At 41.8% G+C, this 26,188-nt stretch overlaps 2 protein-coding genes across 3 annotated transcripts; one reads left to right on the forward strand and one right to left on the reverse strand.

Moving 5' to 3' along the window:
- Positions 1–10,544: 10,544 nt before the first annotated feature.
- On the forward strand, positions 10,545–14,035 carry rd3 (retinal degeneration 3, GUCY2D regulator; the record flags this gene model as incomplete). Its single annotated transcript, XM_079525980.1, has 2 exons — positions 10,545–10,843; positions 13,615–14,035. 2 exons carry the CDS (start codon positions 10,545–10,547, stop codon positions 13,982–13,984), a joined length of 669 nt encoding a protein of 222 aa, XP_079382106.1. The 3' UTR covers positions 13,985–14,035.
- A 2,957-nt stretch (positions 14,036–16,992) lies between these two features.
- LOC306940852 (uncharacterized protein) lies at positions 16,993–25,590 on the reverse strand. Of its 2 annotated transcripts, XR_013792061.1 has the most exons (8): positions 25,423–25,590; positions 23,189–23,267; positions 22,256–22,417; positions 21,811–21,872; positions 21,184–21,270; positions 20,860–20,955; positions 20,285–20,388; positions 16,993–20,213 (listed from the first exon to the last, which is right to left on the reverse strand). XR_013792061.1 is itself a non-coding variant. In XM_079526081.1 (7 exons), exons 1-7 carry the CDS (start codon positions 25,423–25,425, stop codon positions 20,338–20,340), a joined length of 540 nt encoding a protein of 179 aa, XP_079382207.1. In that variant the 5' UTR covers positions 25,426–25,589; the 3' UTR covers positions 16,993–20,337. The 2 variants fall into 2 exon arrangements, 1 of the variants encoding a protein (XP_079382207.1); XM_079526081.1 differs by having other exon boundaries at positions 16,993–20,388; positions 25,423–25,589.
- Between the last annotated feature and the right edge of the window lie 598 nt (positions 25,591–26,188).

A 26,188-nucleotide genomic window follows, 5' to 3' on the forward strand; every position in this document is an offset into this window, starting at 1 on the left:
ATAATAATTTTGGGGTCCTTGACATGAAATAGTTTGAGAACCACTCATATAGAAACATTTAGAACAAATGTTTTGAATTTTGAATAATCATTTAAACTAGGATTGCTGAAATGCGACAATGCTTTTTTTTCACACACACACACACACACACACACACACACACACACACACACACACACACACACACACACACACACACACACACACACACACACACACACACACACACACACACACAATATTGTAACATATCGGTCTATAACTCCCTCTCCCACGCAAACGGCCCTTACAGATACCAACAATAATGAAGCTTATGGCTTATTGGTGTATATATATTCTTCCGACGGCTACCACCGGAGCACTTTATGGCAGCATAGAGCCCATTAGTTGTGGAGACACTAATTTATACAAGGCTGACCTTTATGTGCACCTGTTAGTCCTCAGCACATTACCCACCTTCCATATTCAACAGTCATTAAAGACCCCGTCATCACCATCTGTCTCATGTGCCTTCCCCCTCTCTCTGTCTCAGAGAAGACAGATACAAAAGACAGATACACAGATCCCCGATTACTATTCATAGTGAACAGATCAACTAAGGTACGTTCGTATACATAGGAGTAGTAATATACCATATTTTGTCTTGGAAGGATCAGATTGAATCTGTGTGTAAGAAAGCAAAGAATCTATTTATATCGCCGTCTAAGATCTTTTGGTGCTAGTAGACAGATTCTTCTTTTGTTTTTTTACTTCAGTTATTATGAATGTATGTTATTATACAAACACAAGCCATGTGTTATATGGAGAATATACTTTAGGTTGCTACATTAAGGAAGGAGATATGGTGTTCCAGCATACAATAAGGTCAAACTAAAGAGGTCCTTTGTCCATCAGTCGACTTTGAGGCTTAATCAGGAGTTTGGCCAGGGGTAGGCTGGCCATAGGTGGTCATTGCGCTTGTCTTTATGTAAGATCAATCTTGTTTTCTGTTCTTTGTGTTAAGTCAAACTAGACCTGTGCCTGTCGGCCACCAGCTTACTTGGGAACGATGCAAGTTGGGAACCTAGTATGCAATACCCGTTGTCATAGCACCCGTTTTCACTGCCGGCCTGTGTCCCTTTTGTGCCCATATAATGGAGATTTCTGTATCTGTCTGTCTGCCTGCTTGTGTCTGAAGAGTGCAAACTGACTGTGAAAAATGGACTGGTTAAGTAATCAAATAAAATCAAAGGTGTGGGGTTGCCATGGCAATCAATTGGCTGAGCTAGAGCCTGACCAGAGCCTGTTCTGGCGGTACTCCGTGTGGTGGTGTGGAACGCATGTGTCAAATTTGAAGTCGGTGGGACGAGCGGTTCTCGAGTTACGTGGATTACAGATGTACGTACACTCAGAGATGTGGTGCTGTAAGATGTGTGTTTATGTGCATATGGCTGCCTGCTGGGTCGCAAGACAAATATCATATCTCTGTCTCTGCTCTCTCCTCTGTCTGTCTGTCTGTGTGTCTTGCTGTCCGTCTGTCCATCCATCCGTCTGCTCTCTCCTCTGGTTCTCTGTCTGTCTGTCTGTCTGTCGCACAATTGCAATTAACAAATAAGCAACAACATAAAATCAACGAAATGACCTAAATAAAGGAGCTGGTGCGGTAAGTACAATATGGTATATCTGTGTCCTACTGGTCGTCCATTTCTTGTGACAGGAATTGGAATTTTTCGGCCAAAACTGCACATTCTTTCTGTTCCCCTGGAAGGAGTGGTAATTTCTCTCTTTCTGTCACACTTCGGAATTCTGGGCAATTTGTTAGGAATTTTTGGAAAGAACTCATCTTTATACTGTCTCTACAGCTCCCTCATCACATCTCTCTCTGTCTCTGCTTTCTCCTCTGTGTCGCTCTCTCGTCTGTCTGATGTCCCTCTCCTGTCTGTCTGTCTTTTTGTCTCTCTGTCTCCTCTGTCTGTCTGTCTGTCTGTCTCTCTCCTCTGTATGTCATCTGCCGATGACAGCTATTAAATCATCTGATAACATCAAGCCTCCATGAGCGGCTGTCCAACGTTGAAGCCGCTGAGCCCAGTGGCGTTTCCAGGAATGACATTTTGGGCAGGCAAGATGTGTTAATTGTCGTCTCCCCGCGCACAATCGTAGCACTAAAGGTTTTCAATGAGATATACCTGCCAGACGAGTAGGATACAAAGGCTGAAAGGCTTGCATTTACATTCCAATGGATGATTGAGGGTCGCGCTCTACCGCGACGGCCAATCAGCTGTCCACTAATAGTTCTCAGGTCTTGTTTTTGTCCTCTTTTTTTCTCATTGTATGGATTTTGGCCAGGCCAGAAATGAATTTGGACAGGCGGACGCCTGCCCTCGCCTTATTGTAGATACGCCTCTGGCTGAGCCCTACAGGTCAAAGCTGGAACTGCAGGACGTTCAGTGACCAGGGCCGTGCTTAGCTATAGGCAAACTTATTTTTTTAATACATATTTAGCTTTCCAATCCATTTGGGGCACCTAAAATCCAACATGTGGCTAGGGGGCTGAAGTTTAGACAGTCAGGGGGCTGAAGTGTGAAGTAGTTAGTCAGAGTTGCTGTACTCTGTCTTCTACCCTGAGCCATCCTACCCTAATAACATGAGCAGGGGTTAAATCATTCGGTGCCCGGGTGCCCCTAAAACAATCCAACTCCAATCTATTTGGTGCCCCTAAACAAATCCATCATGGGGCCTCAAAGAGTCAGGGGGCCCCATGAGATATGTATTTGAGGCCCCTATAAAATCCAACATGGGGTCTCTGTCTTATATTATTTGTGTTACACATCTACAAAGTCAGTTAATTTGGGCTCCTTAAAAACCTAACGTCTAGTTTTAGTGTAGCTAAATCAGAAACTCCCAACAACAGATAGGCCTACACAGGCTGCTCGGGCAGGCCGATTATCATCACCACTGTGCCCATTCAGTAGACCGACCCTCACCCCATAGGGATGTCTGCTTTTGTCTTTATGGGGTGTGGGTCTGGGACATCATACTCACCTGACATGACGCAAAAGTGTGTGACTTACAGTAGAGGTACCATGAGAGGAGCCAACCTATTACATCGAGAGGAGCCAACCAATTACAGGTGCTTCTAGCCCTGACACATGACGCAACTGCAGCCAGTTTTACGCAATCGCTACTTTTACAAAGACAACGTGTACATAAACATTCAGATTTAAAATATAAAGTACTCACCACGAGTGCCACGTGTGTTGGTACAGGGATTAGCACTGCTGCATTTCGCGTTGTTTAATAAAAGGCATTTTTATCAGAGCGCCCCGGGTATTTTTCTCAAACGGGGTGCGTTCAGAAAACCTCCCAGTTGCACACCGGGAGCGTACTCGCATATTAGTTTGTATTGGCAGTGCTAATACCCGTGGCACCCATGGTGAGTACTTCATATTTGAAATCTGAATGTTTATGAACACGTTCCCTTTGTGAATGTAGTGATCCCGTGAAACTGGCTGCAGCTGCACCATGAAGTACGAGCGCTTCAAGCGCCACTGAGCAACTTCCATTGAAATGAAGAGCTGGGGGCGGGGTAGCTCCGTTTGGAACCTCTATATCTACGCTGCTGCGCTTAGCTCCGAGATGAGGTTCTGTGAAAAACTATCCCTGCACTGGTAGAATTGGAGTCCAAGTAGTGGATTAAAACCCTTTCGCAGTATTCATTTCAAAAAGTAAAGGTATCGATAGGTAGATACAGTTGAAAAACGTAACATAGGCCCCTAACATTATAAACAACCGCTTACAAAGCGGTTGTTTGTCAGCCTGTACGATTTGTTTCCCCGGTTTTCCCAATGCAATCTTACTGAAGCAGTACTGCGCATGCCAACGGGGGTTGACTGGACTACATTTGTATTTAAGCGGTTGTTTGATGCCTCAGTTAAAATGTTAGGGGCCTATGTTACGTTTTTCAACTGTATCTACCTATCGATACCTTTACTTTTTGAAATAAATACTGCGAAAGGGTTTTAATCCACTACTTGTCAACGGGCTCTACCCAGCTAGACTCCAATTCTACCAGCGCAGGGATAGCTTTTCACGGAACCTCATCTAAGCTAAGCATAGCAGCGTAGTCTGATATAGAGGTTCCAAACGGAGCTAAGGGCAGGGCTGTCCGCTCTCCATATAACTATGGATAACATCCGAAACCACTATTCTTTCTCTGTTATCGCTCCTACCCCAAATAAATAAATAAATGAATAAATAAAAATCATCTGGGAGGGACCCCCCCCAAAAAAAAAAAAAATCATGTGGGGACCCACAGGTTGAGAACCACTGCTCTACCCCTCTTTGTCTCCACCAGGCCGAAGGCATGGGGAGAGAGTATGTTTTGCACTCCGTCCGTGTGTGTGTGTGTCCGTCCGTGTGTCCGTCCGTGTGTGTGTCCTTCCGTCCGTCCGTTACCAGCTAATCTCTGGCACCGTTAACCCGGTCGATGCCAAACTTTGCACACACACTCCCTGGATGCCAACGATGAACCTCTGCCCCACATTTTCCAGAACGGCCTGTTATAGCGCCACCATGAGGCAGCTTTTCACATGTTTTACCTAAAACTGCACCGATCTGCGTGAAACGTTGCATGCACACTCCCTAGAGGCCAAGGACAAACCTTTGACCTGCATTTTCCGCATCTGCCTTTTATAGCGCCACCAGGAGGCCGACTTTTGTAAAACACATTTTTGGATATTACTCCTCCAGATTCTGTCCAAAAATCTCACAAATCGTTACAGAGTATCTCTATGATCATGTGCTCAAGTCGGATCTGTCCCATATTTCATATTCCATCCTAATTGGCTATAATTGGCTTTCACAGTTTGCAAGATTGCCCCCTTTTGAACAAAAGCCTCAAATCATGAACGCAGCATGCAATTTACGTGAAATCTTTCACACATTTTCCTACTAGGCTGAGGAATATATCCCACCCTTTTCACATTGGCCTGTTATAGCGCCACCAACAGGTTGATTTTTGCAAAACACATTTTTGGAACAAAATGCCTCAAATCATCCAATTGCCATCAAAGGCAAACATGTTTATATTACTCCGAAACATGTTGCCAAACATCTCACACAGTCCTATCCTCCTGGTGGAGACCTGTGCCTAGAAGGGCACTTTTTCTAGTTCCCTTTGATATGTTCCCTCTCTCCCTCTCCACCTTGTCAATTCATCTCTGTCTCTCTCTCTGTGTGTGTGTGTGTGTGTGTGTGTGTGTGTGTGTGTGTGTGTGTGTGTGTGTGTGTGTGTGTGTGTGTGTGTGTGTGTGTGTGTGTGTGTGTAGATGGAGCAGTAGATGGAGCTTATTGTTGGTGCAACAGGCTTATGCTGGAGGAGAGTCGCTATGGTAACAGTGAACAGTAAAGAGGGCTGCTCACGCAACACACCAGAGGCTGTGTGAGAGCCGTGTGGCAGTGTTGCCATGTCCGCTTATTATAAGAGACTTTAGGCATGTTTTTCTTGTAAAGTCGCTTGTAAATATTGGTAGTAAATATTGGTAGCCGAACAGGTTTAAAGTGACCTAGTCGCTTCTTTTGGGCTTGTTTTCATAGACCTGGTTGCTTATCTCTCTTTAAACATCTGGCAACAATGGTCGTTCGCCTTTCTCTGAGCAGCAATGGAAGAGAAAAGATACTTTGTAAGTAAAAGATACTCTGTTAGTAAGTAAAAAATACTCTGTATTCAAGATTAGAGTAAAAGTACAAGGTATTGGCACACTTACAGTACCAAAGTACTGAACCAAAGAAAATACAAGCTTGTAGATCTGCTATTTCCGAATAACCAACGAATAACCAACGTAGAGCTTAAGATGTAGCTGTACGATTTGTATTAAATCTAAATCTGTAACTAAAGCTGTCAAATATGGTAGTGGAGTAAAAAAAACCAAAAAGCAAAAAATGAGATGTAATGGAGTAGAAGTATAAAGCATCAGAAAATGGATACATTAAAGTAAAGAAAAGAGTACAGAACTTGAGTAAATGTACTTTAGTTACGTTACACCAATGCATCTGAGACAGACTGCCCCCTTCCTCCCTCTGCATGTAGAGACAGGCTGAGGATGGGGGAGAGAGAGAGAGAGAGAGAGAGAGAGAGAGAGAGAGAGAGAGAGAGAGAGAGCGCAAGAGAGAGAGAGAGAGAGAGCAAGAGCAAGAGAGATACAGAGAGAGAGGAGGGGATTACACAGTAAATCTGTAAGAGCCACAGAGCTTAGAAGACACTTCAGGAGCAGGAGGTGAGTTTCACCTGCGAACCCGGTGTTTGTGAGGTCCGAGCACTTTCAACACCTCCTTTTAACTGCGGCGGACTTCCCACTGGATCTAAAATAAACTTCACGTAAGGTAAGGAGTGTTTTTTTTAATTTGATTTGATTTTATCTTGCATCTTTTGCTGTCAGTTATTGTGACGCATTGAATCGACAGTTTCCAGAAGCACTTAGTTCAAAGCGAGTTTGAAATATAATATTGTGTTTGACGGATTCTACAATTCACAATTCATATAGGCATTAATTAGAAGGATAAACTCCTGGAGATGAATCATCTTGCTCTCGAGGGGTTACAGTAAGCAAGGTAATCACATGCCTAGAATGCAGGGAGACAGTGTAGTCTGTAGTGCCTAGTAAACTAAGAACCTAGCATCAGTCCCAACAACATACATACTATCTAAATAACAATCTGCACATTGAAACTATATACCAGGTAAACAATTTACCTAGAATCTGTTTAAATAACATGCCATTTAAATTACATTCTTATGATTGTGGTCAAGAAAACAAACCTGAGTAACAACAACAACATATCAGTGTGTGTGCAACCCAGATTCAGCACAAACAAAGGACTAAATTAATTTCGCTCCTATGCCACCAAAATGTGGAACGCCCTACCAACATTCATTAAGACATGCGAATCCCCTGACTCCTTCAAAACCACTCTCAAAGGGCACCTACGGACGGCTGCAATTCAAAACTGGCCCCCTTTTCCCCTCACTGTATATGTTTTTTTTCTATGATTTCCTGCTTATGGCTACATAGAAGTGTATATTTGTACGTCTCTAAATGTTTTGATGAAATGAAAATGGTGGGCCCTATTGTAAACAAGTAGAAATGCTTTTATGCGGTCGTCCACTCACAATTTAACAGTTTTGTATTGAGTTGTGCTTGAATGTACTGTAATTCTGTTAATAAATATTTCAATCAATCAATCAATGTGAGCACATTTCGACAAGCTAAAAGTCTTGTTCAGAAGGAGAGAGACAGTGTCTGAGCTATATGTCAAATGATGTTCACACATTTATTATATTCGAAAGGAATCTTATATTTGAGGGTCCAATGGAGTTAAGAGGTTTTTTCCGAAGCACATTTTAATACTTTTCATTGGTTCAATATTTGTTTAACCAACACACAGACAGGTACAGTACAGGGTGTTCAGTAGCATTGAAGTTAGGTGGTTTCCTCCCGACAGCAACGATATTATCTAACCTGAAGGTCGCAGGTGGAACTAACGAGGTCAGTTCTAAATGATGATAAGCTGCTTCAGCTATACTGCTAGCTATGGCTGTGTGCTGTGGTTCATACGTCTCTGCATTGCCATTCATCAGTGGTGGAAAAAGTACTCTCATTTTTGAGTGGTGCCTAACCACTCCAATGACTGGCCACGTGTGTGTGTGTGTGTGTGTACAGTATACATACATACATACATACGTACATACGTATGTGTGTGTGTGTGTGTGTGTGTGTGTGTGTGTGTGTGTGTGTGTGTGTCTGTGTGTGTGTGTGTGTGTGTGTGTGTGTGTGTGTGTGTGTGTGTCCGACATATATACAGGGATGAAGTGTTTTGTAATAATAATCTAAATCTACAAAGTAACTAGTAACTAAAGTTTTCATATAATTGTAGTGGAGCAAATTTAGTACAATATTTGCCGCTTCACCTCTCAATGAATGAATGGACCATTGTAAAGCGCTTTGAATGCAATCCGCTATTATAATTTGTGACCTACCTAATTTCAGAGTGGCGGTGTTTCGATTTCGGAGGGATGGGGGAATGGGAATGGTGATGTTTCGGAAAAGTGGTGTGTCGTAATGAAGACCTGTTCCCCATCATAAACATTCCACGAAACCGGTACGTTATTAACAGGGTTGTGATTTTGTACTCAAGATGGCCACTACTCTATACCTGTGGTGATTAAGAGACCACATGGCATGCATGAGATTAAGAAATCAGATATACAGTATTGTTGAAATAACAATACAATTTTCACAAATAATTGTTTTCTGTCTTTATTCCATGAAACTGATTGTTATGATTTACGACCACATGCGAGTATAAATTACTCTGAAATTGTAAAATAAAAGATGTGAAATTGGCAATTGCCTCTTTCTGTAGCATGTTGTTCAGAAGACTTGTAGAATGCCACTTCCTGTTGGTGATGTCACTAAAGCATATATCTAAATGACGGAGCGGTTGCGCAAAGACCCGCCCGGCAGTGTGCGTGTTATAAGTATTTTTTGTTGTTGACAAAGTTGTAAAAGTCAACAGTATGTATGTCCATAAAATAAGCAAGCAGCACGCGCAGACAATACACTAGTTCTTTCTTTCAATCATTGTATTATTATTATTTATTATTATATTAGTATTTCACAATCTGATACAACGCCGGCTAGCCTACTTTCTAATGTTTTGATAATTTGCGCGACAGATGTATGCATATGACGGTATAGTTTCAAACTAGTGTATTTAAGAAGATGATCAGGTAATATATTTGTGAAAATTAATAACAAAATTATTGAAACAAAGAACTAGTGAATTGTTTGCTAGCGTGCTGCTTGTTATGTTATGGATAAATTGGATATACATACTGTACAACTTTGTCATGAATAATTAAACAAAAAATACTACTAACACGGACAAATAAATTGCATTAAACAGTGCTGCCGGATTATTATTATTATTTGTTTGCACATTGTGTCCAATATTTGATTAATTTCTTCTATTTTTGAATATGTATATGTATATTTGTATGTGCCTTTTATTTCATTGTTAATGGTACAAGATACCGGGGTTGTGGGTAAAAATGTTCAACAATTTGCTATTTTTGACTCATGTGACTTGAAAAATTTATAAAGGATCTTTGATAAAAAATAAAAATAAACAGTGCTGCCGGGCGGGTCATTGTGCAACCGCTCCGTCATTTAGAATTAGGCGTCTAAAGGGCCAGTTAATTATTGTTATGGAGGGGAGAATGACTTGTGTAACGGGGTTGAGTGCGACTGGGGGGCAGAGCTATATAATGCTATTTTAATGATTAATCATCTATTTATTCAAAAACTAAACATGACCAGCAATAAAGCACAGATTTATATGTGAATGGCATAATTTATGGATTTTTGTACATTTTTAATAGTCATATCTCAAGTCTAATTCTCATCGGTGGCCATTGGGGACATGAAAAAAAATGACAAAATAGGGGGTGTCTACTGAAAGAAAGCAAATGAAGATAAAATTCATATTTTTACACAATACTAAAGGGAACATTTTAATTGATGAAAAAAGCTTTTAAAAATAGATTTTGGTGACTCAATCAATAACATACAACCAGGGACAGCAAATCGTACCGGTTTCGTAGAATAACTCAAAAGTGGTTATAATAAAGGTATTTACTCTTTACTGTATACAATCAGTTGCACGCTTAGAAGTATGCTCCTGGAGAAAAACTATCTGGTCTCTACCCTTCAACCTGTTCGACATGGGTGACCCTGCCAGGCGGTGCCATACTCCTAACAATGTATGTAGCTCTAGGGGTCATGGAGACACGCAAACCACCCCACCATGATAAGATGGTGATCCCGTCAGGGGAAGAATACAAAAATTGCACAGCGGCATATATGACAAATATATATGTTAAACTTTTATAAAATTGGTGTTGAGGCCATGTCTGTTTGGAGGTAGTCTAAAGTTTCAACAATTGTGTGTGCACGTGAGTGTGTGCCTGGGAAGAAGGGCGGCACCAAGGAAGACATTCTGGGAATGGGTGTAAAATATAAAAGTAATGCAGCTACAATTTCACGAGGTTATTTGTATCCAGGGGCTATAAATTATTGTTAGTAAGTAAGCCTTATCGTTATTCCAGCCAGTGAGCCTTGTCGAGCCATGAGGCCTATCTTCCGTTTCTGTAGTGTGAGGCAGCTTGAAGTACAAATACATGGACATGACCGCTACCGCTACTATGTCTTGGGGACTCACCACGTAAGAGTTATAAAGGATAGAGGGCGGGCCGGGAGCGTGGGCATTTGCACTTCTTTCACCATAGTAAATGCTGGATTCATGGTGTGGAGAGGTCACGTTTTTAAAGACGGGTAAAAGGGCATGGGGGCTTCAAGCGCCCCCTTTGATGTCTATAATTATGTGTGCACACACACACCTGTTTGCCAAGGGATGACTTATTGGGCCTCTATGGGGGATGTCTTTCAGCACGGCGCGGCCAGGCGTTGCTCTCGGAAGAAGACGAAGGCGGAGGAAGGATCGTCGCGATGGCGTCCTGGTTCGGCTGGAGCGAGCCGTACTACGGCCGCAGCGCCCGGCGCGACCCGGCCGTCGTGGTGACCGACACACTGATGCTGGAGCTCGGTTGGCAGCAGAAGGAGGCCGAGCGGCAGCACCGCGAGCGCGAGAACGAGTACCGGCGCCTCCGCACGGGCGTGGACTATAGCTGGCTGGCCAACACGCCGCGCAGTAGCACCCACAGCACCATGAGTACCGGAGAGAAGCTGGCGCTGGAAGAGCTCTGTGCCAAGGTGCCTCCTTCCTGCTGTGGCCTGGTCATTCTGAGGTAACTATAAAAGATTGGTGGTGAGCTGATTGTCATTGGTTAAAAGACTCGGGAGACTTGTAACCCAGTTGTAGATCGGCTATTTCAGAGTAAAAGTATCAATACATTAATGCAATGTAGGAATACGCTGTTGTAAGTAAAAGCTCCGGAATTCAAAATTTAGTCAGGTACAAAAGTTTTGGCGTCAAAATGTAGTCATCATAGCTTTAAAATCAACACTGGTAAGAGAACGGGGGTGAATTGGCTATTTGAACTATTTTAAAATGTTTTTCAAAAACCTAGAGGGCCCATTTAGGCTCTTGTCGATGGTGACCCCTACTGATTGTTTTGTTAGGAAGAGTGTAGGCGAGGGGGGCACAGCTAGCGCTGTCGCCTCACAACTAGAAGGTCCCAGGTTCGATTCCCGCCGGGGATGCTGTGGGCGTGTTCTCTCCTCCACGTCATCAGTGGTAGTGCCCATACCCTTGGTGGGGTTGGCAAAAGGGCCTTTCTGTGTGGAGTTTGCATGTTCTCTCCGTGTCCCCTAGGGTAGGTAGTAGGTACCCTCACAAAAAACATGCAGTAATCCTGGTCTCTATACTGCCTCCCCCTGGCCTGGTGGAGGGGAAAGGAACTGATCAGAATAACACGTTCCTTCCACACTACGTCTGTCAGATGATAAGAAGAAGCGGCTTGCTCACTCCTCCATGAATTGAAGGAAGCATGAGCTCAGTTCGGGCTCTCCCCAGGTTGGCAGAGGGAGAGTAGCGCCCAGGATTACAGCTTAGGCAATTGGCACCGGGTGAAAGATGGGTTACAAAAATTGTGTTATACAAAAAAAGGAAGGTTGTAGGCTAGCATGTGTCACCTCTCACACGCCTGACACCACCAGTCCATTTCTTTTCCATTTATTTTCACCGGACTCCACTCCTAGACCAGGAAATGTATCTCGTTCCCCCAGGCTTTCATTTTTTGAGCTGATGCGAATGAAAATAAAAGTCTGGGTACCGAGGCTAGTTCCTAACCTGCTGCTCACCTGGAAATACATATCCAGAGAGCTTCAAGTGTTTTTATTCAAATCTGTTGCGAGCCAATCACACAGCGCTATGGGACACTTAAAAAGAATCAAAAATAATAGTTAAGACGTAATGAAAATAGCTGATTTACAAGCTCACAACGCGGCATGAAGTGATACGTTGTGCATTTTTCACTAGTTTGGGTCTGGTCACTGACCTAATGCACATCAAACTGGGGGTCATCCATATTAAAAAAGGTTGAGAAGAGGCACTGCTCTAATCATGTGGCTGTACACAGCTGCTCAAAGCAGCTGGTTTAACAGCCAGGAGATCAAGGTGATCGATGATGTGGTGTGGCGGCAGGTGTCTTGTTATCATTTGACTGATGCACTGACTAGAGTGACTAGACTCATGACAATCAGATAAAAGCCTACAGAAAATCACACTCCTCATTTGACAGGGTCCTTGATATGAAAAGGTTTGAGCACCACTGAGACAGACATTTTGTAGAATCTGGTTTCAGGTCTTAATGGATTCAAATAGTGAAAATAGCAGATCTACGACACGTGAGCTTGTAGATGTAGATATTTGTATCAAAGTATAATGTGGTATGTCAAAGTATAATGTAGGGTTTAAGACTTTTAGTCGATTAGACCAAATATGTTAGAATCTTTTCATGTCAATTCGTAGATATATCTAAGAAACGTTAAAATAATATGCTGTATATATGTATGTATTGTGTATATATATAAAAACCTGCTTCTCAATAAATAACTTAACCTCCACGGGCAAGATTAAGTTGGCTATTGGTTCTAAATGTCTGTTTCAATATTATTTTGAATAACTGCCCTGATTTCTTGTCAGTACTTTACTGTCAGAAAAAAGAAGACAAATTTGAAGGTCAAGTGGGCAGTATCAGCAGAACAAACAAACATGGCTTCCAGAGCAACCATCTATTTAAAGGCTTGTTAAGGAGTCAGCCACTTCATGTTAGAAGGAACAATAATTGGTTACCACAAGAACCTCTTACTGTTGTAGCAGCTTGCCCTGCGGCTGACGACCGTAATTATGTAGTAGTGGAAAGTAACCCGGTACTTGTACTTAAGTACAATTGTAGGTAGTAGGTACCTTTTACTTTACTTGAGTATTTCCCTTTTTTACACGTTAATACAATCTACTCAATTGCATATCTAAAGAGACACCTATGTGGAAGTGAGTAGCCTACACATCCATGATACCTTTGACTAGGTTAAGATTGAGCCAAATTAAAACAGGGAAAGCATCCGTGTCATTTTTATTTATTTTGCGTTCGCTATTAAAACATTGCAGACATACAAGCTCACAGAGCGTCAATTTGCGCTGTGCTGCAAGCTTGGACATCTACCATCTTTTATTATTATTATTTAAATTGTTATCCCACGATTTTTGTAATCATTTTTTTTCACCCAGTGTCTAACGTAATCCTGGGCACTACACTCCCTCTGCCAACCTGGGGAGAGCAACGGACTGACCTCATGCGTCCTTCAAGGAGTCCAAGCTGCTTCTTTTCACCTGACAGGTGGCGAGTTTCCCCGGTTGGACGTTGCGCGTGGAAGGAACACGTTATTCCATCCAGTTCCTTTCCCCTCCATCAGGAGCCCTGGCTGGCCAGGGGGAGGCAGTATAAAGACCAGGATGTTGCATGTTGCATGATGCATGATTTTTTTCCCCATCTGCTATCTTTGAACATATTTTACACCAACCTCTAACATGCTTTCTCTCGTTCCATCCGTCCAGGTTCCGGGAGGTGCTGGTGGCCAATGAACCGGAGGTCCAGGAGGTGTCTGGTCTGTTCCGCTCCGTCCTCATGGAGTCCCTGGACCGCCTGAAGGAGGAGGAGGCAGCGCAGCGCCTGGCCCGCCAGTGGAACAACCGGCGTTCCGCCAGCATGTCCCTCACCACCTTCAGGTCCCGGGTGCGGATCAACCCGTTCGGAAGCACGACGGGACTGACCTCGGCGGCGGACGGGGCGTCGCCAGTGAGCGATCTCAAGACCGTTTCGGAGGACGTGGAGAGAGCTCAGCCTCAGAGGGTGTGGAGCGTCCCGGACTTTAGATACAAAGGACTCGGCAGCAGCAGAGGCGAGGAGTTCGCTCCTGTGACTTAAGGTTCGATACATGCTCCGTTCCGACGTTGCTCCTTTCCTATGTCGGGAAAAAAATCTCACCTCGCTTTCCGAAAAAGAGTTTGGACGTTGAAAGGAGCATGTATTGCGCTTTAGATGCAACTCAACAATGTCTGTGATATTGGACTTGAGAAAAAAAAATACATGAATAAACATCTTATAATTCCTATATATCCTATATTCAGTATCCTATATCAGTGATTCCTTGAGAATTGAATTGACTGTACATTGAATTGTACTGTATAGAGGGTATGCGTGTGACATCACCATCAAACCCGTTAGTTATGCGGGAACGCCTACTGAGTGGCAAAAAAACTACTTTCTGGCCTTGACAGCCCATACATCAAAACAGAAAAGTCCAATATGATTGCATTAAACAACGTTAAACAATGTTAAACTCACTTTGCCACTCGATTTGCCATTCACTTTATGCATGCGCATACCCTCTATTGAATTGCATTAAAAACAAATCACACCTGTGTGAAGTGAGTGGTGCAACTCCATGTGGGGTTCCCCAGGGGGTCCTCCCGGAACATCCAGACCCCTAGGAACGCGCCCAAGGGGCCAGCCAGGTTCCGGTGAGCCGCCCTGTGTCCAAAATGGTTGAGAAATAACAATTACCGTGTGGGGGTCCCCAGGGGGTCCCTCTACTCAGTAGAGGGACCCCCTGGGGACCCCCACACGGTACAGTAGTCTACTGTACTGTCACACCCAAAGTCATCATATATACAGTTAATATGTGCATGCGTGTTAGGCTGCACAACAGTGACACATGGAGGGGAAAACGGAACCAAACGCTATTTTCATGCTCGGACACAGCCAGCCAGCCAGGGACGGACCCAGGGACACACATAGATGTCTATAGGAGTGGTTACACCACTCAAAAAATGGAGCAGGAAAGACTCTGGAGACTTGTAACCAAGCTTGTAGATCGGCTATTTCAGGAGTATAACTTCTGTATAACTTCAGTCTTCCTCTTCCTCAGTGCTGCGGGAGACTGAGGGAAATCACGCTCATTGCTCTTCTATGTGAGGGAAAACTGGCAGAAAGACTCGCTTGTTGCATGAAAAATTAAGGAAGACTCATTAGATTGAGACTTAGGAAAATAGAATTTATAAACATTTTAGTTGCTCATAGTGAGTAAAAATACGTTTCAGTCCCACGACTGAAATGTTTCCTGCAGCAAGCAAGTCTTTTTCTGCCAGTTTTCCTTTGTTTTTGAGATCACCGCACCTGCAGTTAACCTGGAACAAAGGACAAAGAAAGGCGCAACAGTTTCCCCTATACCTTGTCTTCCATGCGAGGCAAATAAATACACGAAAGGACATTCGAGTACTAGCCGTTTGGTACCGTGGTGTTCTCATGCTGAAATTGAGACTACAGAGCCTGGTACCATGGTGTTGCTTGCCAACGAGGACTGATGATGTGACACTCGGCTTGTCTGCATGCAACACCACCGTGTATAAATAAAGACGTCTGGAAACCTCGTCAGTCCAAACCTGTGAAAAAAATGGCAAAAGTAGCAGATCTACGAGCTTGTGGCGAAGCGAAGCGGATCTTCTACTTTTGATACTTGTGACACTGTAATATGATCAAATAGGGGACTAATTTACGGAAAAATACAAAGTTAGAACATGGATGTTTGTGACCCACAGCAACGAAATAAAGCTTACAGTTGCCTGATATGGGATAATGATGCAGTAGAAGATTCCAGTCCACAGGAATCTACTGTACAAGAACAGACCCCAGCAGAGCTGCGTGACAAGGCGCTGATCATTTATTTTGGGCTTGCGCGTTCATATGGTGTTTTTCTCCGCTAAGAGCTACATATTTTCAACATGGGTGTTCGGAAACTTTTTTTTTTAGGCTAACGCTTTGGTGTTTTCAGCCAGGGGGAAAACGTAATGCCCCATTGGACACTGACCCAAATACTCTTTTCAGGATCCAATCCTTTGATAACGTTACTTTTTAATTCTTAAATGACATTGTTTCTGTAATGCACCCCAAGTATTTCTATTCTGGGCATGTCATAATAGGTGAAAATAGGCAAGATTCAGCGTAAACGGCAGATCTACAAGCTCACATGTGACAATTGTGACTGTGGTACTTGCCGCAATTCGAGCTTGTGGTTCTGCTACTTTTGTGTGACGCTGGCTGTAGTATGATCAAGGGCATTCATTTGTGGCTTCTACGCGACAGTCAGCAACGATACAAGATTGTGATGGCGTCATTATGTGAACACCACTCTACTGCAATGTTTCCCAAACCTTTTAGCCGGTGACCCAAAAGAGAAATTTGATGTCTCTCCGGGACACAAACTAGTGAAAATAGTCGATCTACAAGGTCACAACTCGTCGCTTCGCGCCACATTGTGAGCTTGTAGATCGGATTCACTACTTCTTAAGGATCAACTACTTAAGATTCACTACTCACTACTTGGGCCCCGACCCAGTGTTTGGGAACCAGTACCCCACATGACAAAGTGGATACTTTACTCAATCTCGAATGGGAGAATGTATATTGTATATTAATGTATATTAATGCTTTCGCTCTACCAATTCTAGTGGAAATACCTTTTTTTATTTTGTGTCTGCCTTTCATGAAGCTTTGACATTTTCTCACGGATGGTAATTATGTGATGAAATGTGAATCATATTCTGTCCATTGCCATAATAAGTAGTAAGAACTCTGCATATGATTTATCATCAAGGTCATGGAGAGATATTGACAGAAACAATGCAATGATTTATTAACGGAAAGACTGAAACCTTAACGTTGTACATTTGAATAATATTATGGAATATTTCCAGTAATTTATTGCAGTTTTGTGACTCTTGTTTCACACATATCAAAATGCAACAATATACAACAGTACAGCACACTCTTATCCAAATAAAGCCAATCGCTGATTTCACAGAATCATTGTTAGTTTGTGAAAAAATAATTAGGGGGACTGACACAAAGTCTATTCAGAATTGAACTCATAATCGATTGATTTTAAGAAATTAACATGACTTTTGTTAATTATAGACTGAGATTGCAGGGTTCGATTTGCAAAAATATAAACAAAAAAAACACAGGGGTGCACATTTTCAGAACCATTTAAGCCCTATACACTGCAAGTCAGGTCTTAGTGGGTTAATTGAGTCCGACTAGTAGCAGGGATGGATAACACACGTGACACATCCCCACCGGGCCATATCAAAAGCAGAGCCCCCTCCCCCCCAGGGAATGGAACCCTGGTGACAGTAGATTGTAGCAGAGCACAAGGCAGGCTCACAAAGCGTTGCCTCAATCTGAACAAAGCAATAATTCAAGAACATTTACAAGACCAGATTTCGACATTACTGTACAATATTCACCGATGGAACGTTGCACTTGCAGTGACCAAACACGTGAGCAAACCTGAACATTTGCCACAAACAAAACACAGGAGCAGTCTTCTTGACTATGGTAAACCACTTGTGGCAAGTTTTTAAGGAGAACAAAAGACAAAATCAAACAGAAAATTATATATATATATATATACACATATTGCATACAGTGTGGAGGAACCACAGGATTAACCATGCGCTCAGATCACAAGCAACTTCTGAAGCCAAGTTAGCAGCAATTGTTTAGTTTTTACAAACCTAACATAATTTGCCAAATGCCGACCAGGAATGGATTCACAGTAAAAGCAGTTGCTTTCCTGTATGTATACGTACAAATATACAGTTTGAAGATGCAGGGAGACTGCACACCAGCAACCAAATTTAAAAAATAATTATGTTTTTTTTTCCCTCCTTTATTTACTTTTGTAAATTAATGAGTAGGAGTGTTGCTAAAATAGTGGAAATAGCAAATTAACTACACTAGAGACAGTCTTCAACAGGGGGTCCGGGACCCCTAGGCAATCCTCAGAGTGACTACAGCGGGCCATCAAATCTTTCGGTTTTAGAATTATTTTCTTTTACATTAAAGGTCTCCACACACCGGGCGCAAATCGGATGCGAATTCGGATTTTTGGCGGCGTTTCTCCATCGGTTTTCCGAAAAACGCGGCCGGTGTGCAACCACCTTAACCCCTTGACTCGAGCATCCCTATTCTGAAGGTGACATTATCCGAAAATAGCTAATCTACAAGCTCACAACAAAAAATCTTAAAAGGAAAAACATTACATATTAAATCAATCAAGTTCAATAAACTATTGTACCCCTAATAATCAATCCAAAATCCAGGAGGGGGGGACCTCTGCCTTTCAGAAGCTGGCCTTTAATGGCAACGGATGGAAAAAAATGGTCACAACCTGTCTCACTATAAACATCCTGAACTAATCCAAAACTACAACTTCTGCTTCTGAGGGGAGGACAGTAAATAATTCCTTAATTTAAAGGACACATCTTACATGTTTGTATATTTGAATCAATAAAGATTTCAAATTGAAAAACAAAAATAAAACTGAGCTACTGTTCTCAGAGGACACTAAATAATATAGTATTACTATTATCATCAATCCTTTGTGTTGGGAGACTCATGCTCTTCTCTCTGCCGCAATCTTTTATTCTGTAAGACGTGGAGCTTCTAGATTTGCCATTTTCGGTACTTTAATAACAATTTGAAAATTAAAGTAGCTGGATCCCTAACAATTAGATTATAATTGTATGGTTAATGTCACCTCCACGTGTAATACATGCACATGCCAAAACCAGGCCAACCGTAGCTATACTTTATGCACAGAGCCCATTATTGCATGTGGACACTCAACTGTCGTCTTAAAAGAGGTTCCTCTGCAATCCAGATACGATTCATCACAAATTAGGTGCTGCCCAATTCAGGAACTTCATAGCCAATTAAAATCCTAAAAAACAAGCTGCATTGGCAGGGAATGCTCGGAGCATGACAGCAGTCACTGTCATGGGTTCAGGGTTCGATACTGGAAGGTGACAATGGGTTCCTTGAGGTTTCTCAGGAAGTCCTCAAAGAGGCCAATGATGGTGTGTGGATGGATGTAATATTGTGTTAGGTGTTGATTCAAAATCCATACGCATGTGATGTGTACATTATGTTCCCTATATGTGTATCTAAATGCATATATACAGTATATTCTTATACTGCTAAACTACCTCAACATTGGTAATTTGTATAGTAGCTGTGCTGTTTTTGCGAGCAGTCTGAACGGATATACAGTATGTTTCCTATATGTGTATATATGTACATGTATACATTCATATACTGCAGCTACCTAGCTCAAAATGGTTCATTTGTACAGTAGCCTGGCTCTGGCTAGCAGTCTGAACGCAGGTTAACAACATACGTTACTACCAACAGTTACCAGTCCTTGGTTCCTGGAAGCTAGTTGTCATTGGGTTTTTGTTTGCCTCTTTGGGACGACGTATGCTGTATTCCTTAAGCCTGAGTTATACTTAACAGTACGCACTGCGCATGCACCATCAATGGAAAACCAGTATGCAGAGTACTGGTGGGGTAGTAATTGGACCGTTTGAGATCCAACCATGTGATTCCAACACAGCCTTCTCTGAAAGGAGATAGTTGGTGCTTTTGGAAGACCAGGCATCAACAGACTCAACAAACTGTGGATAACACCTCAGAGGAAAATTATAGAATAGATGCTGTCTTGTTTTGAAAGTCTGGTGTTGTCAGTAGTGGTAAATTACTAGACAACAACATGGTATTAATGGCAGTTGCCTGGGCTTGACGTACCGGGGCAGCTGGTACACAACCTTAAGCCTGTGAGTCTGTAATCCATTACCTGGAGGACAATAGGTTTAAGGGAGAGGACTGACTAACCCCCCCTCCCCTACCCCAATCGCCAGTGGTTTGACATGGGTCTAGCAACCCCATTCTGTAAAAACTGCTATATATGAAAATGGCAACAAAACAAACCTCAACATATGGATGTGAAGGCCCCACATGTGTCCAAAGACAGATGCCAATGGAGAGACTCCTGCCCCATGCACCAGCCTGCATAATGGGGACACGTACGTTTGTTTGAAAGACTGAGAGATACACCCACTTGGGACCTTTCAGCGGGAATAGCAGATCTAAGTCATGTTGCGAGTGCGTAGATCTGCCATTTCCGCTGTGCGATACCCGCACGCGACTTTTAGTGTAACTCAGGCTTGCCGTTCCTGCCGTCTCCAAACCCCTTTGCGGTCATTTTCCTGGACGACCGTGTTGTTTTTCCTGAGGTCGGTAGAGGAGAACCTGGCTCGTCTCATCTCCTGGTGTCTGTCCACGCTGGCTTCATCATAAGGATCTCATCTCCTGGTGTCTGTCCACGCTGGCTTCATCATAAGGATCTCATCTCCTGGTGTCTGTCCACGCTGGCTTCATCATAACGTGGAGTTGAGGAACTCCAGGAGCTCAGCACGATTCTTTTCTTCCTGAAGACAAACAAAAACGACAAGTTAGAAAGTCTATTCATGAAACAAAAAAGGAGAGCTGGGAGATATATCGATATTAATTTATACTAAACTAAATATCATCTTGGAATTTGGCTCTTGTTAAGAGTATACTGTATCATGATCTGGCTTAATGTTGTCTTGAGTTATTTGCGTTTTTAGATTTTTAATCCCATCCATGTTAATGGAGGGGGAACACTGAGTTACAGCCCAACCGGAAATGTCAATGAATGTTGCCCAATAGACGCTCCTAGACTGTAGAGTGGTGCGCTCTGTTATCAAACAAGTCATTCTCCGTCTTTTGATTAATCTCCGTCCTGGGCATCGGACGTAATTATTTGATTGCCGTGGGCGGCCGGAGTGTTAACAAATACCTCAACTTAACCCTCTTATGGCCAGCCTAATTAAGCAGGAAAAAGTCTGATTATTCATATTACTAATGATACATTTTACCTGTTTGTCTTTCTTTGACTTCTTAACTTTCATCTTGATCTTCTTTCCTGAGATCATGCTGTACTTCCCGGCTCTTTCTTTTCTGTCTTTCAAGTACTAGAGGACAAGAAACACACATCTCAATGAAGGCTTGAAGGGGTTAAAAAATAATAAAATGATCCGATTCTGGATCCCAAATTCCCAACCCTACTTGTGATAGGCCAAAAATAAGCTTTGGGCTGGCAGTATGAACATGAACAGTAACCGTTGTCAATGCAGGCATTGATACACCAGTACCGTTGGTGTACAATAGATGAATGCTTGCTAGCATACAAGGTCTTCTACCTTGGATAACTGTACAGGTCCAGAGACTTCCTCGACTTTCACCTTCTTGTCCTTCTTTCGCTTATGTTTCTTCTCCTTTTTCCCTTTCTGGTCCCCAGAAACAAAACAAGTTCATTGGTTAGAATTCTGACAAAGCAATTGGATTCCATCCATTTCAGCACAATATGAAAATCAACTTGCAACTTAATTTCACTGTACACAACATTTTTTAAACTGCTTTAGGTTAAACAGTTTCAAGTTATTATTTATTGAAATTAATTAACACCCCGAAAATAGCCCAAACTGAGCACATTTCAAACTATAAGGCCAAACCTCATTTGAAAAAATATTAAGAGTACATGAAAGCCTTTTAAAATGTTTATACTATTTTACACATAACAAATAACAAATGACATCATGCCAGTCCATTTGCGCAAATCTAGACCAGATCAATCAAGCCGCGGAGCGGAGCTGCTTCTCACTCTCTGCAGCACTCTGACTGACCAGCTCTCCTTAATTAAAGTTTAAACCATAACAGGACATGTAGTATTGGATCTTAAGACAAACCTTACGATCAGACAGCTGGATTAATTCTTCAACCTTAATTCAGACTTTTCAGACATAATGGAGTTTTTTTTTTTTAAATACCTTTTTTAGTTGCTTCTCTTTTTTTCTTTTCTTTGAATGTTTTCTGGATTTGCTGTTGGAATCTATCAGGGACACAGGAAAATAAATCAATTAACATTTTCATAATAAGCTTGGTCTGTATTGCTCTCAAAACAAATTGCTCTGCCAGCTATAAAATGAATAAAACATTAAAAAAAAATAATAATAATTTTATAATCATGAGGATCTAGTCGAGATCCACGTGGGACAGCATGGCTCCAATACGGATCTGGGAATTCATGTGACCAGCTACAGTATGTCATTCAATTAAAACAGTGGTTTTCAACTCTAGCCCAAAAGAATCTTAGATAAATTAATTTTTCTAAATCTGATAATGTGGAGGCGGACGGCAAACAAAGAGCGCCATCCATCATAAACCACTGAAAAGACCACATGACGGATTCACACAAATTACACACACACTCACCACTGCTGCTGCTGGAGCTACTCCGACTGCTCTTGGATGACTGGGATGAGCGTGAGGAAGAAGAGGACGATGATGATGATGATGATGATGAAGACGACGAGCTGGAAGAGGAGGATGAAGATCGACTACGGCTGCGTTTTCGTTTCCTTTTTTCTGTGGACCCTGAGATCAACAAAAAACAAGTTTAAAGTTCAATTTCAAATCGAGTAACTATTACTTTAATTATTTTTGTTACTTCTATAAAGGGCTTAATGTGCAATCCCCTCAAGTGAAACGTTAACATTGTTAAATTTAGTGGAATTGAAGTGTACAACTGGAACCAAATGGACCCGTAAGTGGGGTTGCGGTCCAATGATTCTGGCTCATTAACGATTCCCTCATAAAGATTCCTATATAAAAAAAACAAATCTATATAATTGTGGCCTTCATTATATTTTTTGATAACAACTACTGTAATTCAATCATACATTCAGTACAGTATTGCAGTAACATGATACAGATTATATTGGTTCTCAAAGTTACATCCAGGGAGTCAGGGACCTTCTGGGATACTAGAGGGTGTACAAATATCCCTATGCTAAGTCCCACCCCAGCCTGTTCTTGGCCAATACCATGTTAGCGACGATTACCAAGTAAGGAGAATGGTCAAGCTTTCAATGGGGGTCAAAATGGTTAAGCGGTGTGCATATATGGAACTTGCAACTCAGATAGGCTACAAGGTATCCAGAGCGTTTGCATGGTGGCGTTGTATTTTTCCCGTTTCCGAAACCAACAATCACGGAGGATATAGGAACCGGATTTATTGTCTGGTTTTATTTGATGGAACGTGTGTGGACGTCCTCCTAGGCAGCATAAGTGTACTACTCTACTCTCTCAAGAGTTAAATGAACACTGAGCATTTCTAGTGCTACTCTAACTGTGAAGTGTCCCGACCTGAACTCCTTGATCTCCTCCTCTCGTCCGTTCTGGAACTGGTGGATTCACTTCGAACTTTGGAATCCACTTTAGCTGACTGGAATAAAAAAAGACAAGGAAAACCAAACATATTATTATATTGTATTTATGCCCTGCTGTCGGTCACAACAACCTTTTTTAGCAAAAGGCTGATGCACACCTCAGAAGGCTAGTGACAGGTGCGTAGGGCAATAGAGCATTCATTGTCTGTCCTGATGAAGGTCTAATCGACCGAAACGTCGACCTAATAAAGAGCAACATTTTGGCAAGTGTCTGACAGTGTGCGGGAGTCACAGGACCATTTCCTTGTTTTTCAAAGATACCCTTTTTTAGTGCCGCGCTACAAGCTTGTAGATCTGCTATTTTTGAAAAATCGTGAAAATGAGGCGCACATCCTTGAATATATATTCTTTCAGAGCGTACGTTTTTAACTCAAATCTTTGCTTCTGGGGGGGTCCCTGGAACTACATATATTCAGATGGAGGTCAACGGTCAATTACATGTATTTTTGGGGGTCCTTGATATGAAAAACTTTGAGAACCACTGACATAGAAACGTAGGTTTTTCAGAAAACAGTCACAACAACACACCTCTCTAAGTACTAGAGGGAGCGTTGATGACCTGGTACCCCCCAAATATAGAAAAAACATGGGAAAGTTCTCATTTCTACTACTCTGAGTGCCCTGACACCATCCATTAACGATTAAAGAATGTGTATCCTTGGTTTCCTAATCAAAACTAACTGGCCTGGGAAAAGAAAAACAAATTCACCAGGAGACCACAAGGGGAGGTGAATGTAAATTCCCATAGAAGGAGGGAACAGCCACCATATCAACGAGTATAATATTGACACCGTTTTTACTTTGTAAAAGCGCTGATAATGGACATACACGCATGCACACACACACACACACACAATTCATGGTGTGGAGAGAGACTTTGCTTTCTTTTAAATGGCTTTTAAATTTTAGAATTATTTCACTAGTACTTTGCTGGTTGTTTTATTGTATTTGTATATTTATGGATTGTCCTGAATGTATGCATTGACCTGAGCAAAACAATTTTCCCTTGTGGATAAAAGACATCTAATCTACACATAGTGTTTGTATTATTGTGTTCATTGTTATGCTAAGTTGATTAATTAATTGAATACATAGGACCATATTTGGAAAGAAGTCCCCAGAACGTATGTGTTATCCTTTTAGCCTTATTTCTTTGGGGGACACAAAATATCAACATTACAATTACATATAATATATATATTTTTAAAGAGCTTCTTCAGATTCTTCTGGGTTTAGCCTGGCTCCAGCCCTGAATCGCCAGCCACGCCCATTAAGAAAATATGTTCTGGCGATTGAATAATGAAGTGAACCGAAATGAAAATTCAGACTGAGTGTGTTTTTTTAAGGTTTCTTTCTAAGTGTGACATTAATAAGGTTTTAAAACAACAATATTTGGACGTTGGTTTAGTTAGAAAATTTGGTACAATGAATAAGACATTTTGCAAGAATTAAGAGAAGGTTGATAACATACATTTTGTCCGTGGTTATTTTGTATATTTTTTAATTCCAAATAATACATGCCTTTGCTGAATACTCAAATAGAATAATAATGCAATAATAATACATACAATATCAATCTTATATTAGATTAATGTCTACTCGAGCTGTTATTTCTGACTAAAACAGTATTCAATCTATCAAAACAACAGGTCGAACGTTACCACACGTAAGCTTACGTGTGGATTGATTGATGTAATACTAGATGTAATATTAGATAGAAATGTAAACAGTACAGTCAATTTGAGTCAAACACTTGATCTAAAGGGAGAGCACCAAAAAAGTCCTTGCGCCGGGTCTTGTTTCCATTGGGGTCTTATGTATTAAATTCATAAACATGACGTGAAAAACGAAATTCAATATAATCACAAAATATAAAACACTACATGTAAACAATGCAACACGTGAGCCGTGCCCAGTGTCTACGCCATTATAAATGAACAGATACATATTTTATATAAAGCAATTATTCAGTGAAGGAACAAAACAAAAAAAAAGCTCGTGGTGTTGTTTACTTCGGAATAAAATACCACCAGTTAGCATGCTAACGTTAGCCACAGTGAGCTACACTAACCACGTCCGCTGGTTTTAATCTGGTTTCTGATTTAAAAGGGGAAAAGGCAAACGGTTTGTTTTCGTGTTGCTGTAACTCACCATAATGGAAGCTGGATACGACTCACGACGGAACGATACGATTAAACTGCAACAATATAAAACAAACTGTAATTATTTCCAGCTAGCTAGTAGCTAGGCTAGTAGCACTGTCCGAGGACATTTTGTTTCCCATAATGCATCATGACTGTTTGTGTGTGTCCGCTTCAGACAAAGGGACCAATAGCGCCTCCTGTCGGTGCAACAGATTGGAGAATTACAGTAGGCTACATTTCAACTCAACTTTCAAGCACAACTCAATACAAATCTGTTAACTGTGGACGACACCATAAAGCATTACACTTGTTTACAATAGGGTCCACCATGTTCAATTCATCATAACATTTGAGGTGCTGTGGTACCAAGAGGTGCATGCATAGTCGAAGAAACCTTGTAGGCCTACGAGGGCTCCTGTTAGGGTCTTCAATGTGTTTTTGTTGACCAAGTGAGGAGATCCTGTATAGGAATCTTGTTCTTTGGTTGACTTTTTTGATTACGTTGATGGCCATTTTATCACCGGAAAGATTTGCCTAGGATGGAACCTAGGTAGGTAATTTCATCTTTTCGTGTGATAATATTGTCACCCACTCTAACAAAGAAGCCATCTGCCTTGCTGAGATTATTATTTGATCAAAAGAGAATGGATTCAGTTTTTCCCAGGTGTAAAGATAGTTTGTTATCAGCGAGCCAAGTGCAGATTCTACTGAGTTCAGAGCTGAGGGCCTTTTCAACCTGCAGTTTGTTCCTGTCCGAGACCAGCAGTGCCGAG

Source organism: Electrona antarctica, assembly GCF_951216825.1.
Source record: "Electrona antarctica genome assembly, chromosome: 17".
Taxonomy (NCBI): domain Eukaryota; kingdom Metazoa; phylum Chordata; class Actinopteri; order Myctophiformes; family Myctophidae; genus Electrona; species Electrona antarctica.